The sequence below is a fragment of the Somniosus microcephalus genome, chromosome 32, assembly GCF_052327205.1.
Source record: "Somniosus microcephalus isolate GS21.2 chromosome 32, FLI_Smic_1.0, whole genome shotgun sequence".
Taxonomy (NCBI): domain Eukaryota; kingdom Metazoa; phylum Chordata; class Chondrichthyes; order Squaliformes; family Somniosidae; genus Somniosus; species Somniosus microcephalus.
Genome location: NC_141018.1, coordinates 32,042,322 through 32,059,733, shown reverse-complemented (window position 1 = coordinate 32,059,733; position 17,412 = coordinate 32,042,322). Strand labels below are relative to the sequence as shown.

At 54.7% G+C, this 17,412-nt stretch overlaps 1 protein-coding gene across 3 annotated transcripts in view; it reads right to left on the bottom strand.

Annotated features, from left to right (window-relative positions):
* ulk3 (unc-51 like kinase 3) overlaps positions 1-17,412 on the bottom strand; it is a 51,284-nt gene that overhangs the window by 22,374 nt on the left and 11,498 nt on the right. For all 3 annotated transcript variants that reach the window (XR_015074371.1, XM_085972315.1, XM_085972316.1), the window contains exons 5-10: positions 16,202-16,345; positions 14,202-14,284; positions 7,118-7,273; positions 4,454-4,559; positions 3,103-3,143; positions 2,205-2,307 (exon numbers count right to left, since the gene is read on the bottom strand). Coding sequence is in view for 2 of the 3 variants with exons in the window: in XM_085972315.1 (XP_085828441.1) it covers positions 2,205-2,307; positions 3,103-3,143; positions 4,454-4,559; positions 7,118-7,273; positions 14,202-14,284; positions 16,202-16,345 (633 nt within the window). In the remaining variant the exon portion in view is untranslated. The remainder of the gene's footprint in view (positions 1-2,204; positions 2,308-3,102; positions 3,144-4,453; positions 4,560-7,117; positions 7,274-14,201; positions 14,285-16,201; positions 16,346-17,412) is intronic.

Here is a 17,412-nt window from a genome sequence, read left to right as displayed (position 1 = left end):
CTGTAACGTCGGCCGTTCCGTTTTGATCACAGCCAGGTCCTGCAGACAGCGAGGTCCCGCAGACAGCGGAGGTCCCGCAGACAGCTAGGCCCCGCAGACAGCGCAGGTCCCGCAGACAGCGCAGGTCCCGCAGACAGCGGAGGCCCCGCAGACAGCGGAGGCCCCACAGACAGCGAGGCCCCGCAGACAGCGGAGGCCCCGCAGACAGCGAGGCCCCGCAGGCAGCGAGGCCCCGCAGACAGCGAGGTCCCGCAGACAGCAAGGCCCCACAGACAGCGGAGGTCCCGCAGAGAACGAGGCCCCACAGACAGCGAGGCCCCGCAGACAGCGAGGTCCCGCAGACAGCGAGGTCCCGCAGACAGCGAGGTCCCGCAGACAACGAGGCCCCGCAGACAGCGAGGCCCCGCAGACAGCGGAGGTCCCGCAGACAGCGAGGTCCCGCAGACAGCGCAGGTCCCGCAGACAGCGCAGGTCCCGCAGACAGCGGAGGCCCCACAGACAGCGGAGGCCCCACAGACAGCGAGGTCCCACAGACAGCAAAGGTCCCACAGACAGCGAGGCCCCGCAGACAGCGAGGCCCCGCAGACAGCGGAGGTCCCACAGACAGCGGAGGTCCCACAGACAGCGGAGGTCCCACAGACAGCGAGGTCCCACAGACAGCAAAGGTCCCACAGACAGCGAGGCCCCGCAGACAGCGAGGCCCCGCAGACAGCGAGGCCCCGCAGACAGCGGAGGTCCCACAGACAGCGGAGGTCCCACAGACAGCGAGGCCCCACAGACAGTGGAGGCCCCACAGACAGCGAGGCCCCACAGACAGCGAGGTCCCACAGACAGCAAAGGTCCCACAGACAGCGAGGTCCCACAGACAGCGAAGGTCCCACAGACAGCGGAGGTCCCACAGACAGCGAGGTCCCACAGACAGCGAGGCCCCACAGACAGCGAGGCGACGAAGACCCAGTTTTTTGGTGGCGCTGGTTGACGGGGGAATATTGCGTTCGGTTCTGAGCACCGCACCTCAGGAAGGTTATATTGGTCTCGGAGGACGTGCTGCGTAGCTTAGAAGGTTAAATTACGAGGACAGGTTGAGTAGACTAGGCTTGTTCAATGTCTCTCAATGTCTCTCTATCTCTCCTGCTTTCTATCCTATCTCTGACCTTCCCTTTTGTTCTTTCCTCCCCTCCCCCTTTTCCCAGCCCCCCACTTGCTTTAAAATCTGTTCCCTTTCCTGCTTTTTTCTCAGTCCTGACGAAGGGTCTTCGACCGGAAACGTTAACTCTGTTTCTCTCTCCACGGATGCTGCCTGACCTGCCGAGTTTTTCCAGCGTTTTCTGTTGTTATTTAGGCTTGTATCCTCTCGAGTATAGCAGATTAAGGGGTGATCTGATCGAGGTGTTTAAGCTGATTAAAAGATTCAATAGGTTAGATGCAGAGAAACTATTTCCTCTGGTGGAGGGGGGGAATCAAAAACTAGGGGATATAATCTTAAAATTAGAGCTAGGCCGTTCGGGGGCGAAATCAGGAAGCACTTTTTCCACACACAAGGGAACTCCCTCCCGCAAAAGGCTGTGGACGCTGGGGGTCAGTAGGAGCTTTCAAAACTGAGATCGATGGATTTTTGTTGAGCAAGTGAGGAGCAAAGGCGCGAAAATAGAGTTGAGGAGCCGATCAAGTGAATGGCGGAGCAGGCTCGGGGGGAGCGGGGGCTGAATGGCCTCCTCCTGCTCCTCTCTTGGCCAGGACGCTGAGAAAAGTCGCCTGCTCTTCTTCCAATCGTGCAACGGAATCTTTAAAGCTCACCTGAACCAATGGAGCTCGGTTTAACACCTTTCCCAAAGGATGGCTCCTCAGGCAATGCAGCACTCCTTCAACACGGCAATGGGCAGGTACCAATGTAGGTGAAAATCAAGATGGCACTTGGGTGGAAACTCTGGCTGGTTGGAAAGCGCTTTTCTGAACAGGAAATGACATCAACCTTGTCATTCATGTGGAAATGACTTATGAAATAATACTGAGCAGCCTGCTGGTGGCGCTGTCCAGGGAGAGTATAAATACTCGGGCATGGGCCCAGCTTGCTCAGGACATTCTTTAACAGAAACTAGTGAAGGACACAACTAGACCTCCATGTTGTAAAACAGTTGATTAAAGCTTTGTTTAATGCTTAGACCAAGTGCCTAGTAGTTTTCTTATGTCAGGAAAGTTCTTACCTTTCAAAACGTCTCTTGCTGACTTGGCCTGCTCAAAGTTGGCTTTGTTGCTCATGGCAACCAGTGCCTTCAATTCCTCCGCCCTGGAGATGTACTGGGTTACCTAGCAACCGATCAAAAAGGAAAGACATGAAGCACGGCCCTGAAATTTATTTGACGCGGGAGGAGGAGAGAATCACTGGCACAACCCATCGCGGTCCACAAACGGGGATCAGACAGCCGCTCGGACGGTAAGGGAATGGTAAAGGGGAACGGGGAGTGGGATTGGACGCCGTGGATCAGGCGGGAATAAACACCGGCACAGACTAGATGGGCCAAATGGCCAGTCGCTGAGCCGGAACATTCCATGAAAGAGTCAGCACAGGAGAGGCTGTCACCTGGCCCACATCAGCCAATAGAACTGCAGCTTTCACACTGACACGAAGAGGTTCTGGATGGGCAATAGTATGAAACGGGGTCATGTGACCGAGGGGGTCAGGCCTGTCAAGGTTTGTAAAGCCAAGAGGTTCTGACAAAATTAGCAGGCAGGAAAAGACCAGCTGGTCCATCAAACCCATCCCACACTCATGATGGTCGGAGCATCGCAACTAAACACTTCCTCCCCCTCTGTCCTCCCTCCCTCTTCTCCCTCCCCCTCCCTCCATCTCCCCCACCCTCCTCCCTCCCCCACCCTCCATCTCCCCCTCCCCCCTCCCTCCCTCCCCCCCACCCTCCTCCCTCCCTCTCCCCCCACCCTCCTCCCTCCCTCTCCCCCCATCCTCCCTCTCCCCCCCACTCTCCTCCCTCTCTCCCACTCTCCTCTCTTTCCCCCACTCTCCTCCCTCTCTCCCCCCCACCTCCCTCCCTCCCTCTCCTCACCCTCCCTCTCCAACCCTCCTCCTCTCTCTCTCTTTCTTACCTTTGACCGGATGGCTCTCTTCCGTCGACAATCAGTTTCATCTAGTGCATCAATCAGAAAAACAGAATCAAGATTAGCTCCTGCAGCGGGAAACTGCGAGCGGCCGCAGCTCAGATACAGCGCGGGCCACACCGGCAATGCTCCCTGGGTGCGCGGCCCCTTTAAGGGGCTGCGCCACCCGTTCAAACGTTCACGCATGCGCGGTTATTCCAATCGAAGAAAAGCCGGCGAGCGGCCTGCGCGGGAGCCCCAGACCGCTGGGCGGCCGCGCAGCTTAAAGGGAGCACTACACGCAGGGTAAAGGTCCCGCGAGTTGTTGTGATCTGGAACGCGCTGCCTGAAAGTGCGGTGGAAGCAGATTCAACAGTAACTTTCAAAAGGGAATTGGATAAATACTGGAAAAGGGCTGTGGGGACAGGGCAGGGGGGAGTGGGACTAATCGGACAGGTCTCTCAGAGAGCCGGCACAGGCACGATGGGCCGAACGGCCTCAATCTGCGTTGCATGATTCTAGGACAGCAGGTGAACTCCCTGCCCTTCGCTGAGTAACACCAAGAGATCATTCACATTTAGATGGAATATAGCAGGTTAAGGGGTGATTTGTTTGAGGTTTTTAGGATTTTGAAAGGAATTGGTGGGGTAGTTGGCGAGAAACTTTTCCACTGGTGGCGGGGGACGTAAGAAAACTACGAGGCACTTGGTCTAAGCGTTAAACAAAGCTTTAATCAACTGTTTTACAATGTGGAGATCTGGTTGTGTCCTTCACTAGTTCCTGTTAAAGAATGTCCTGAGCAAGCTGGGCCCGTGCCCGAGTATTTATACTCTCCCTGGACAGCGCCACCCGCAGGCCGCCCAGTATCATTTCCACATGAATGACAAGGTTCATGTCAGCGGGGAGTCGAGGACAAGGGGACATTCAGGAGAGAAGTCAGGAAACACGTCTTCACACAAAGGGCGGTAGGAGTGTGGAACTCCCTCCCACAAAAGGCAGCAGATGCTCGCTCGATTAATAAATTTAAATCTGAGATCGATAGATCTTTACTCGCCAAGGGGTATTAAGGGAAATGGAGCCAAGACGGGTGGATGGAGTCGAGGCAAAGATCAGCCATAATCTGGTTGAATGGCGGAGCAGGTTCGAGGGGCCGAATGGCCTCCTCCTGTTCCTAACTGAGCAGACAGGCAAGCTCTCGGTTCAAAGTCCTGTCCAAAAGACAATGCAGCATCAGATCCTGAGCCCGAGTCTCTGGAGCGGGGATTGAGCCCACAACCCTCCGACTCCGAGCCAAGCGTGCTGCCCGCTGAGCCGCGGCCGGCACCACAAGGGACAGTAGAGGCTGCGTCCGGCGACTCACAGTGTAAAGCAGGAACAAAATACTCCAGAGACTTGCAGTAGAGGGAGAGAGCGGCGGAATAGTCTCCCAGCTGATCCTTCTTCACCGCTTCCACCACCAACCCGGTCTGAAGGGCAACAGAAGCAAATCAGTGAAAAGGATTTGGAAACGCAAACCCCTCAGCTAGCGGGGTAGACGCAGAGAGAGAGAGAGAGAGACAGAGAGAGAGACAGAGAGAGAGAGACACAAAGAGAGAGAGAGAGACAGAGACAGAGAGACAGAGAGAGACAGAGAGAGAGAGAGACAGAGACAGAGAGAGAGACAGAGAGACAGAGAGAGAGAGAGAGACAGACAGAGACAGAGAGAGAGAGAGAGAGAAAGAGAGAGAGAGAGAGAGCGACAGAGAGAGAGAGACAGAGAGACAGAGAGAGAGAGAGAGAGACAGAGAGAGAGAGAGAGAGACAGAGACAGAGAGAGAGAGAGACAGAGAGAGAGAGAGACAGAGAGAGAGACAGAGAGAGACGGAGAGCGAGAGACGGAGAGCGAGAGAGACACACAGAGACAGAAAGAGAAAGGCGAGAGAATGAAACAGAGAAAGAGAAAGTGAAAGAGAGCGAGAGAAAAAGGGTGAGAGAAAGAGAGAAACTCTCCGACTGTTCTGCATCAAACAATCACAACCAAAATAAAAAGAACAATTTCACAATTTCGGGAAGGTTCACTTATTCTTAAAAGTAAAATACACAATTTTTTGCAGGCTTCCTCACAGGTTCAGATATCAAGCACGTTACACAATTGTGCACACCCGCGGTTGTGAATGGATCACTACATTCTGGACACTATTTCAGGCAGTGTCTGTTCTCTCGGCCCAGGGTCCCGGATTCAGCCCCGACCCCTGGCAATCCAAGATTCTCGACTCTATAATCGATTTCAATTTCCCACGTATCTCGTGCGCACTGCTTATTTAGAAGTCACCATTCTGTGACACCAGTCACACCCACAGTTGCACGCTTCTGGTGGAGCTTCTCGAATCCCCGGATCCCCAAACCTGCGCCCACAGAGTCACCGAGAGTTTTGGCTGGACTTTCTGGGAGTGGGAGGGGGAGGAGGAGGAGGGAGAGGGGGAGGTTGAGGGGGAGGGGAGAGAGAGGGTGAGGGGGAGAGGTGGAGGGAGGAAGGGTGAGGGGAAGGGTGAGGGAGAGGGGAAGGGGGGAGAGGGGAAGGGGGGAGAGGGGAAGGGGGGGAGAGGGGAAGGGGGAGAGGGGAAGGGGGGAGAGGGGAGGGGAGAGGGGAGGGAGGAGGGGGAGGGTGCAGGAGGGGGAGGGAGGGGGACGTGGGTGAGGGTGAGAGAGGTTGAGGGAGGGTGAGGGTGAGGGAGGGAGAGGGTGAGGGGAAGGGAGGGTGAGGGAGGGGGTGAGGGGGAGGGAGGGAGGGTGAAGGAGAGGGAGGGAGAGGGGGGAGGGAGGGGAGTGAGGGGGAGGGAGGGAGGGTGAAGGAGAGGGAGGGTGAGGGAGGGGGTGAGGGTGAGGGAGGGAGGGTGAGGGGAAGGGGGGAGAGGGGGAGGGGGAGGGAGGAGGGGGAGGGAGGGAGGGGGTGAGGGAGGGGGACGTGGGTGAGGGTGAGAGAGGTTGAGGGAGGGTGAGGGAGGGAGAGGGGGAGGGAGGGGGGTGAGGGGGAGGGAGGGAGGGTGAAGGAGAGGGAGGGTGAGGGGGGAGAGGTGGGGGGAAACCGCCACGGGAGGTCGACTAGCACTTGCAGGGAGCCCCGAGGTTTTGCAACACTTGGCACCATCCCAGCTCAAGAGCTCCTGTCCCCAACAGGCGGCCAGAAATAACAGGCAGAGCTTGTCCATCAAACCCAGAGACCGCGTCACCGAGACCAGCGGGCAACCCCACATCAGCAGGGTCTCTTTGGAGACAAAGCCCCAGGACTCTGTAATGAATCTCCGCTCCTGCGCTGGTGGGGAAGGGGCAATTCTCCCAGGGTTCATGCGCCTCCTCATTACCCAGTGAACCCCGCTGGAAAGTGTGGGTGTCGGGCAAGGGGCGGGGTGGGGGAGGGGGATTAGACCTGGCTATGTTGCAACCGCATTTATATAGCGCCTTTAACTTAGTACAATATCCCAAGGCGCTTCACAGGAGCGTAATGAGACAACAGTTTGACACCGATCCACATAAGGATAAATTAGGGCAGGTGACCAAAAGCTTGGTCAAAGAGGGAGGTTTTAAGGAGAGTCTTAAAGGAGGAGAGAGAGGGAGAGGGGCGGAGAGGTTTAGGGAGGGAATTCCAGAGCTTGGGGCCCAGGCAACAGAAGGCATGGCCGCCAATGGTGGAGCGATTATAATCAGGGATGCTCAAGAGGGCAGAATTAGAGGAGCGCAGATATCTCGGGGGGTTGTGGGGCTGGAGGAGATTACAGAGATAGGGAGGGGCGAAGCCATGGAGGGATTTGAAAACAAGGATGAGAATTTTAAATCCGAGATGTTGCCCCGACTGACACTCGCTACTGAGACTCACCACGGAGAATTAGCACTCGGGCGAGTCAGCACAGTTACTGCGGGAAGGAGTCACGCGGTCAGGATGGTAGGGGTGAAAATACCCCCTCCCCCCGCCACATTAATGTAAAACGGAATCACAGCGCTGCCGCCAACACTTGGGCAGCAGTGACAATAAAGCGGATCAACGTACGGCCTTCTCCAGACTCTCGGCGTTCGGCATGTGATCCAGGTCCACGAAGGGGTGGGTGAAGAACTCCTCGAAGGTCATCCTCTGCTCCGGGTCCCTCTCCAGCAGCCGGAGGAGCAGATCCCTGCAGTCACCCGAGACCCGCGCACCTGCCGGAAGCTAAAGCCGAACAGAGGGCGTTAAAACATCTGAACATAGGACGTAGGAGCAGGAGTCGGCCGTTCGGCCCCTCGAGCCTGCTCCGCCATTCAATGAGATCGTGGCTGATCTGATCTTGGCCTCAACTCCTTTCCCGCTCTCTCCCCATACCCCTCGACTCCCCTGTAGTTCAAATGTCTGTCAATCTCCGCCTTGAATATATTCACTGACTCCGCCTCCACAGCTCTCTGGGGTAGAGAATTCCAAAGATTCACGACCCTCTGAGAGAAGAAATTCCTCCTCATCTCCGTCTTAAATGGGCGACCCTTTATTCTGAAACTATGCCCCCTAGTTCTAGATACCCCCACTGGGGGAAACATCCTCTCAACATCCACCCTGTCAATCCCCCTCAGAATCTTATGTTTCAATAAGATCACCTCTCATTCTTCTAAACTCCAATGGGTACAGGCCCAACCTGCTCAACCTTTCCTCATAAGACAACCTCTTCATTCCAGGAATCAACCGAGTGAACCTTCTCTGAACTGCCTCCAATGTCAGCAATGTTCCCTCTCATTTTTTCGGGGGGGGCCGCATGGCTCATTCAAAATTTGCATTTAAAAGCCGGCTCACCGGCTGCACGGGAGCCCTAGAGCGCTGCGCGGGAGTTCTAGAGCGCTGCACGGGAGCCCTAGAGCGCTGCGCGGGAGCCCTAGAGCGCTGCGCGGGAGCCCTAGAGCGCTGCGCGGCTGCGCACCTTAAAGGTTGCCAGCACTCTGCAGGGTGGGTCCTTTAATCTTGAGACATTCGGCCGTTGGAAGAGCGATCTACATCTGCTGAGCTCCTATGAAGCGTGCCTTTATGTAGTGCCTTAGTATGTCCCTTAGGGTATGTCCTGAAGTGCTTCGCATAAGATTAACTTTGTGGAGACCATTAGAGGCATTTTGAGCACAGCAAGATCCCACAAGCCGCGACGCGATAAATGACCAGTTACTCTGGGGTTATTTTGGCTGGGGGTGGGTGGGGGGCGGAATATTGGGCAGGAGAACCCCCCTGCTCTCTTAACATTCCCCTAAACCAGTGCAACGGTTGGGGTCTTGGTTTTAAAGTCTCGGCTGAAAGATCGCACCTCTGACAAATGCAGCACTCCCGTGGCAGTTACTCCAGTGCACAATGGTTCCGTAAAACAAGAGACCGCAACCCCCCGCAACCCCCCCCCGCACCCCCCCCCACCACCCCCACCCCCCCCCACCCCCCCCCACCACCCCCACCACGCCAGAATGAGGGGCGAGAACATTTCCTTTGGCGATTGGAAGGTCCGATGAGGAGCAGTCAGTACGTACCAGCAGTTGGCACCAGAGAGCTGCACAATGTCCTTCCCTCTCCTCAGTAACCCATCCCGTTAACTTTTGTTTCCTTCTGCCTTGTCCCTCCATTGGTCGTGGGTTCCAGTCCCACCCCAGAGACTTCAACACAAAAATCTAGGCCGACACTCCCAGTGCAGTGCTGAGGGAGTGCTGCACTGTCGGAGGTGCTGTCTTTCGGATGCGACGTTAAACCGAGGCCCCGTCTGTCCTCTCAGGTGGATGTAAAAGATCCCACGGAACTATTAAAAGAAGAGCAGGGGAGTTCTCCCCGGTGTCCTGACCAACATCACTAAAACAGATTATCCGGTCATTATCACATTGCTGTTTGTGGGAGCTTGCTGTGCGCAAATTGGCTGCCGCGTTTCCCACATTACAACAGTGACTACACTCCAAAAAGTACTGGGGGTAACCTAATAGAGGTCTTTAAAATGATGAAAGGTTTTGATAGAGTGGATACAGAGAGAATGTTTCCACTTGTGGGGAAGAGCAAAACTAGAGGCCATCGGTATAAGATAGTCACCAAGAAATCCAATCGGGAATTCAGGAGAAACTTCTTTACCCAGAGAGTGGTGAGAATGTGGAACTCGCTGCCACAGGGAGTGGTTGAAGCGAATAGTTTAGATGCATTTAAGGGGAGGCTAGATAAGCATTTGAGGGAGAAGGGAATAGAGGGTTACGCTGATAGGGTTAGATGAGGAAAGACGGGAGGAGGCTCGAGCAGAGCATAAACGCCGGCATGGACTGGTTGGGCCGAATGGCCTGTTTCTGTGCCGTATGTTCTATGTAACTTCATTGGCTGTAAAGCGTTTTGGGACTTCCTGAGGTTGTGAAAGGTGCTATATAAATGCAAGTCTTTCTTCCTGATCACACTGGGAGGAGACAGCATCGGTGCTCAGCTGTGATGCCCTCCAGAGTTGAATGGCCTACCGAGGCTCACACTCCAGGCTCGTGCGTGTTGGAAGTGTGTTTTGAGTATTGTGATCAGCAATTCAAACTGAAGCCTTTGAATCCACGTCCAGCTACAAGCTGAATAAATCTTAATTAGCCTGGTGTCAGTCCACAGGGGTGAAGGGTGAACTGGGGAGGAAAACAGGTGCAACCCACAAGAAGTCAGATCACAACCAAAGGGCAGATCCCTTCCATCAAAGGCGGTGAGAAATCCAGAATTCAGCTGCACACAATCACTGGTCACACTGCCTGGTTACAGCGTCCTCTGGTGGTGACACTTTCCACTGCAACGTCGTGGGATCCCAGAACATCCATGTGCAAGGCTGCCACCGTGTGTCAGAATGTGAAATAACAACAACAAGAATTGTATTTATATAGCGCCTTTAACGTAGTAAAACGTCCCAAGGTGTCGCACAGGAGTGTTATCAAACAAAATTTGACACCGAGCCACACAAGGAGAAATTAGGGCAGATGAGGCAGGCTTTAAGGAGCGTCTTAAAGGAGGAGAAAGAGGTAGCGAGGCGGAGAGGTTTAGGCAGGGAATTCCAGAGCTTAGGGCCCAGGCAGCTGAAGGCACGGCCACCAATGGTTGAGCGATTATAATCAGGGATGCTCAAGAGGCCAGAATTAGAGGAGCGCAGATATCTCAGGGGGGGGGTTGTGGAGCTGGAGGAGATTACAGAGATAGGGAGGGGGCAAGGGCCATGGAGGGATTTGAAAACAAGGATGCGAATTTTAAAATCGAGGCGTTGCTTAACCGGGAGCCAGTGTAGGTCAGCGAGCACAGAGGTGATGGGTGAACGGAACTTGGTGCGAGTTAGGACACGGTTGGCCATGTTTTGGATGACCTCAAGTTTACGTAGTGTGGAACGTGGGAGGCCAGCCAGGAGTGCGTTGGAATAGTCAAGTCTAGAGGTAACAAAGGTAGGTTTAGAATTCACTTTCCCACCCCGCTACAACATAATTAGGGATGGCTAGGGTCATCGGGCATTAACTCTTGCTTTTGATAAAGTAGTAACTAGATAGATTACTAGACACAAAAGGCATCAAGGGGTATGGGGAGAGAGCAGGAATATGGTATTGAGATAGAGGATCAGCCATGATCATATTGAATGGCGGAGCAGGCTCGAAGGGCCGAATGGCCGACTCTTGCTCCTATTTTTCTGTTTCTATGGACGAAAAGGACAGTTATTCTCTTACTCCCTCTGGAACAACACACAAGGGCCTAGATTTTCAGTATAGACAGTTTTGGGGCGCTAACCTTTGCGCCCGCCCGAAGTTAGCGGCCGCCCCAAAGTAGCGCCCCGTTGCCGGAAATTCAGTGGCTTCGCCCTAAGAGGTTGGTGGAGCGCTAAAAGAGGCGTTCCACTACTATCTTTAGGCGCTAAGCCGGCGGTGCAGAGCGCAACACCCGAGCTCGGGCGCAGCGCACGGCAGACACTCTGGTGCCAGTGAGCTCTTAAAGGGGAAGGGTGCATGTGTTTTATTCATAGGCAGAGTCTGGGGGGAAAAGGTGGTGGTGGTGGCGGTGGTGGTGGTGGTGGTGGTGGTGTCCGGAAACATAAATACACCGTTCACAACTACACACTTGATCCTTCCACACAACACATGCAGACTGCCGTATATGGTGCAGGAGGAGTGCCCTTTAATTTGCGCTCCCCAGGGTGTGTTGCGTTCCATTTTACAAACGCTCTGGACGCCAGCCGCACAATGGGGCGGTCCGACTGAAGTTTGGATTCGGGGCGGCCAAAGGGCGTTGCACGAGGATGTGACGTCATTTTCTGCGCGCGCATCCGGGCGGCCGCTAAACTTTGCGCCGGCGCTAACGGGCAACTTAATTTGGGGCGGGGCGCAAACTGCGCTGCGCCCAGGCGCTACACGCATAGCGCCCGAAAATCACTTCTCTTAAGGCGCTAACTGCTGGCACAAGCAACTGAAAATCTAGCCCAAGGTGTTTAAGATGATTAAAGGAGTTGATAGGGTGGATAGAGAGAAACTATTTCTTCTGGTGGGGGGGAGTCCAGAACAAGGTGGGGATAACCTTAAAATCTGAGCCAGGCCGTTCAGGGCTGATGTCAGGAGGCACTTCTTCACACAAAGGGTAGTGGAAATCTGGAACTCCCTTCCCCCAAATAGCTGGGGGTCAATTGAAAATTTCAAAACTGAGATTGATAGATTTTTGTTTAGGCAAAGGTATTAAGGGTTACGGAACCAAGGTGGGTAGATGGAGTTAAGATACAGATCAGCCATGATCTAATTGAATGGCAGAACAGGCTCAAGGGGCTGAATGGCCTCCTCCTGTTCCTGTGTTCCTACAACTATAGCACAATATACACCACCTACTGCACTCAATGATTCGCTTACAACAGGCCCTCAGTAACTGGTATAACTGCTCGATGATGACTCCAGATTTGGACGGCAGTGAGTGACCTACGCCCCTACATTTAGCCTCTTTGTTCAATACTTCTGTTTTGCACGTTAAACACAGTGCAGTAGGAAGGTTCTCCCTCAGGCCAACATCCCCAGCATCGAAGCTTTGACCACGCTCGATCAGCTTCGATGGACGGGTCACATTGTCCGCATGCCCGATACGAGACTCCCAAAACAAGCACTCTACTCGGAACTCCGACACGGCAAGAGAGCCCCAGGTGGGCAGAGGAAACGCTTCAAGGACACCCTCAAAGCCTCCTTGAAAAAGTACGACATCCCCACCGATACCTGGGAATCCCTGGCCCAAGACCAGAGCACAAAGTGGAGGAGAAGCATCCGGGAAGGCGCCGAACACCTCGAGTCTCTCCGCCGGGAGCAAGCGGAAGCCAAGCGCAAACAGCGCACGTCAACCCAAGCACCCCACCCGCCCCTTCAACCTCCGTCTGCCCCACCTGTGACAGAGTCTGTAGGTCCCGGCATTGGACTCATCAGTCACCTGCGAACTCATTTTTAATGTGGAAGCAAGTCATCCTCGGTTCCGAGTGACTGCCTAAGAAGAGCAGGAAGGTAGCTGGGGAATTATTTATGTCCATTTCAGTTTCGCACTGAAGTGCTGAGATAAGCGGCCGAGGCAAAACCCGGTAACACAGAGGAATTAGCAGCAAACTCAGGCTCGTAATGGTGCGAGCTGGGGGAACAGTTGGCAAAAATGATACACGTTTTAAGTTTGTAGAAGCCCTGGCAAAATATAAACACAAGCGGAGGTGGGGGGAGGGGGGTATATGGACAGTTTGGTGTGGCCTTGGATCGTTTAGCCCAGGAGCCAGCCGTGGCTCAGTGGGCAGCACCCTCGCCTCGGAGTCAGAAGGTCGAGGGTTCGAGTCCCGCTCCGGAGACTTGAGCACGTAATCCGGGCTGACGCTCCCAGTGCGGTGCTGAGGGAGGTGCTGCACTGTTGGATGGTGCCATCTTTCGGATGAGATTTTAAACCGAGGCCTCAGTCTGGGATGCGGTGCCTGGGTTTGATGGACACGCTCTGCTGGTTATTTCTGGCCACCAGTTGGGGACAGGAGCTCCTGAGCTGGGACGGTGCCAATGATGCAAAACATAAGAAGCAGGAGCAGGAGCAGGCCTCTGGGCTCCCTGCATTCCCTGTCCCAATATCTCCTGATTTCTCTCAGGTGTCACATTTTTTTATCAATGACCCTCCTGTGGAACAAGCACTCCTCCTCAGATTGAAACTACCACAGGGAGTGGTTGAGGCAAATAGCAGAGCTGCATTTAAGGGGAAGCTAGATAAACACATGAGGGAGAAAGGAATAGAAGGATATGCTGATGGGGTGAGATGAAGTGGGGTGGGAGGAGTTCTCGTGCGGAGCATAAACACCGGCATAGAAACATAGAAACTAGGAGCAGGAGTAGGCCATTCGGCCCTTCGAGCCTGCTCCGCCATTCAACGAGATCATGGCTGATCATCCAAACCCTAGCACCCGGTCCCTACACCGACAGCCATCCCACCCAAGCCCTATCCTCGTAACCCCGTAACCCCACGTATTAAATCCCCCTAACACTAAGGGTCAATTTATCATAGCCAATCAACCTAACCCGCACATCTTTGGACTGTGGGAGGAAACCGGAGCACCCGGAGGAAACCCACGCAAACACAGGGAGAATGTGCAAACTCCACACAGACAGTCGCCCGAGGCCGGATTTGAACCCGGGTCCCTGGCGCTGTGAGGCAACAGTGCTAACCACTATGCCACTATGGCACGGACCAGCTGGGCCGCATGGCCTGTTTCTGTGCTGTAAAATCTTTGTTTTAAGAACATCAGAAATAGGAGCAGGCGGAGGCCATTTGGCCCCTCGAGCCTGCTCCGCCATTCAATAAGATCATGGCCTCAACTCCACTTTCCTGCCTGATCCCCATAACCCTCGACTCCCCTGTTGCTCAAATATCTGCCTATCTCCGCCTTGAATATATTCACTGACTGAGCCTCCACAGCCCTCTGGGGCAGAGAATTCCAAACATTCACAACCCCCTGGAGAGAAGAAATTCCTCCTCATCTCGGTCTTAAATGGCCGACCCCTTATCCTGAGACTGTGCACCCTTAGGTTTTACTATATTAAAGACAAGTTGTTGTGGTTATATTCTTAGTGTGTGTAAACACCCATTGCCCCACCCCTCAGTGCCAGCTCCGGCCACTTACCTCGATTGCCTTATTGCTGCGAATCTTCTCCTCCAACTTCGTGAACGACTTAGACGCAAACGGCGGGCGGCCGAATAAAGCCTCTACAGTGGAAACCAGAGCACAACGGAGTCAGTGAGGGCCCATTGCGCTCGCCCTACACACACCCATCTTCTATACAACAAACCGTCCTCGGCATTACACGCAGGAGGGGGTTATTTGAAAAAGGGACTGCTTGTGGGATAAGCACTTTGAAAAGGAAGAATGACAAAAAGGGTAATGAATGGAGCAAGGCAGGGGAGTGGGGTTCCAGCAGACAGCTCCAAGTGAAGAGCTGGGACTAGCCCCGGGGGACGATGGGCTGAAGGAGGAGTCGGCGGTGTGGCTCAGTGAGGTAGCACTCTCTCTCGCCTCCGCGTCAGAAGGTCGTGGGTTCAAGTCCCACTCCAGAGACTTGAGCGCAAAATCCAGGCTGACGCTCCCAGTGCAGTGCTGAGGAAGCGCCGCACTATCGGAGGGGCAGTACTGAGGGAGCGCCGCACTGTCGGAGGGGCAGTACTGAGGGAGCGCCGCACTGTCGGAGGGGCAGTACTGAGGGAGCGGCGCACTGTCAGAGGGGCAGTGCTGAGGGAGCGCCGCACTGTCGGAGGGGCAGTGCTGAGGGAGCGCCGCACTGTCGGAGGGGCAGTGCTGAGGGAGCGCTGCACTGTCGGAGGGGCAGTGCTGAGGGAGCGCCGCACTGTCGGAGGGGCAGTACTGAGGGAGCGCCGCACTGTCGGAGGGGCAGTGCTGAGGGAGCGCCGCACTGTCGGAGGGGCAGTACTGAGGGAGCGCTGCACTGTCGGAGGAGCAGTACTGAGGGAGCGCCGCACTGTCGGAGGGGCAGTACTGAGGGAGCGGCGCACTGTCAGAGGGGCAGTGCTGAGGGAGCGCCGCACTGTCGGAGGGGCAGTGCTGAGGGAGCGCTGCACTGTCGGAGGGGCAGTGCTGAGGGAGCGCCGCACTGTCGGAGGGGCAGTACTGAGGGAGCGCCGCACTGTCGGAGGGGCAGTGCTGAGGGAGCGCCGCACTGTCGGAGGGGCAGTACTGAGGGAGCGCCGCACTGTCGGAGGTGCAGTACTGAGGGTGCGCCGCACTGTCGGAGGAGCAGTACTGAGGGAGCGCTGCACTGTCGGAGGTGCAGTACTGAGGGTGCGCTGCGCTGTCGGAGGAGCAGTACTGAGGGAGCGCTGCACTGTCGGAGGTGCAGTACTGAGGGTGCGCTGCGCTGTCGGAGGAGCAGTACTGAGGGAGCGCCACACTGTCGGAGGTGAGGTTAAACTGCCCTCTCAGGTGGACGTAAAAGATCCCGTGGCACTGTTTTGAAGAAGAGCAGGGGAGTTATCCCTGGTGGCTAACATTTATCCCTCAAACAGATTTTCTGGTCATTACCAGACTTCCTACATTACAACAGTGATGTACTTCATTGGTTGTAAAGCGCTTTGGGACGTCCTGAGGTTGTGAAGGGCGCTATAGAAATGCAAGTCTTTCTCTCTTTGCCCAGATGTCCATCCTTCATGGGTGGACCTAGATACAATAGCACCCCCTAGTGGCACCTCAGCGAAGATCAGGAATCAAACCTGGGACCTTCTGTCAATACGGCTCATTCGCTTTGCATTCTCTGTCAGCACCAGTTATCCCCAGGTACCTCTGGCACATTCTCCTTCCGCCCGGTGCAACCTTGCATGTTTCTCTCTCTGTTTTAAATGGATTCCATTCTGTTCAGTGCAACGAACACTCCTCCACATCGGACTGAAACCGCAACTCATCGCACAGCCTCCGACTCTTAACTCTTTCATCCACAGGAGCTCAAAACGGTGGAACTCCTCAACCTTCCCTTCCTCCTATATCCTACAGGCTTTTCAAACCCAATCCTGGCCGGGGAGGGGGGTGGGGGGGAGGTGCTCACCCAAGTTCTTGATTGATCTCGCCACCCTTGTCTCCCTCCCTCAAGAACCGCCCATCCTACATTTGAGGCTCACCGTAGAGAATAACGCCCACCGACCACAGATCCACTCGGGCGTCGTACTGCTGCCGACACACCATCTCGGGCGCCATGTACAAAGGGGATCCGCGTAGAACGTGTTTCTCATCCCAGGGGGACATGTGTTGGGCAAAACCAAAGTCTGCAGACGAGACAAGACAGCAGATCAAAATCGGGACCTTAAAAAGAGAGAGTTTTCTTTTAAGCAAACAGTGCCTATTTGTTAATTCTGTATCTGGACAACAACTGCAACTTGCATTTATATAGCGCCTTTAACGTAAAACATCCCCAAGGCGCTTCACAGGAGCGTTATCTAGCAGTGAGCCACATAAGGAGATATTAGGACAGGTGACCTGGTCGAAGAGGTAGATTTTAAGGAGGAGAGAGAGAGAGAGGTGGAGAGGCTTAGGGAGGGAATTCCTGAGCTTAGGACCTAGGCGGCTGAAGGCACGGCCACCAATGGCGGGGTGAAGGAAATTGGAGATCTGGGAGGGTTGTCGGGCTGGAGGAGCTGGACACTAAAATAGACACGGGACATAGAATCAACAGGAACCAATCACAATCTCAGAAGAGAGAGAGAAAAGAAATGGGTGATGAGTGGTTCAGAGTTGAGCGCTAAGTTTCCCTCCAAGTCACACACACCACCCTGACTTGGGCAAATATCGTCCGTTCCTTCATCGTCGCTGGGTCAAAATCCTGGAACTCCCTCCCTGACAGCACTGTGGGAGCACCTTCACCACACGGACTGCAGCGGTTCAAGAAGGCAGCTCACCACCACCTTCTCAGGGGCGATTAGGGATGGGCAATAAATGCTGGTCTTGCCAGCGACGCCCACATCCCAGGAACAAATAAAAGAAAGAAATCATTAGCTGAGCTGTGTTGCTAGGGGAAGGTGGATGGGCCCAGGACACTGGGCTCATTTAAGAAAGAGCTGGGTGCTGTAATGGGGAGACCGTAGGGTCGGTCTTCTGTAAGGATGGGATCCAATGGGCTCCAAGGGTCTTGTTCCTCCAAAGCTAGCTTGTGACTGGGACAGTGCCACTTTTGTAAGTTCTTTCAGATGAGATGTTAAACTGAGGCCCCGTCTGCTCTCTCAGGTGGATGTAAAAGATCCCACGGGCACTATTTCGAAGAAGAGCAGGGGAGTTCTCCCCGGTGTTCTGGCCAATATTTATCCCTCAATCAACATAATAAAAACAGATGATCTGG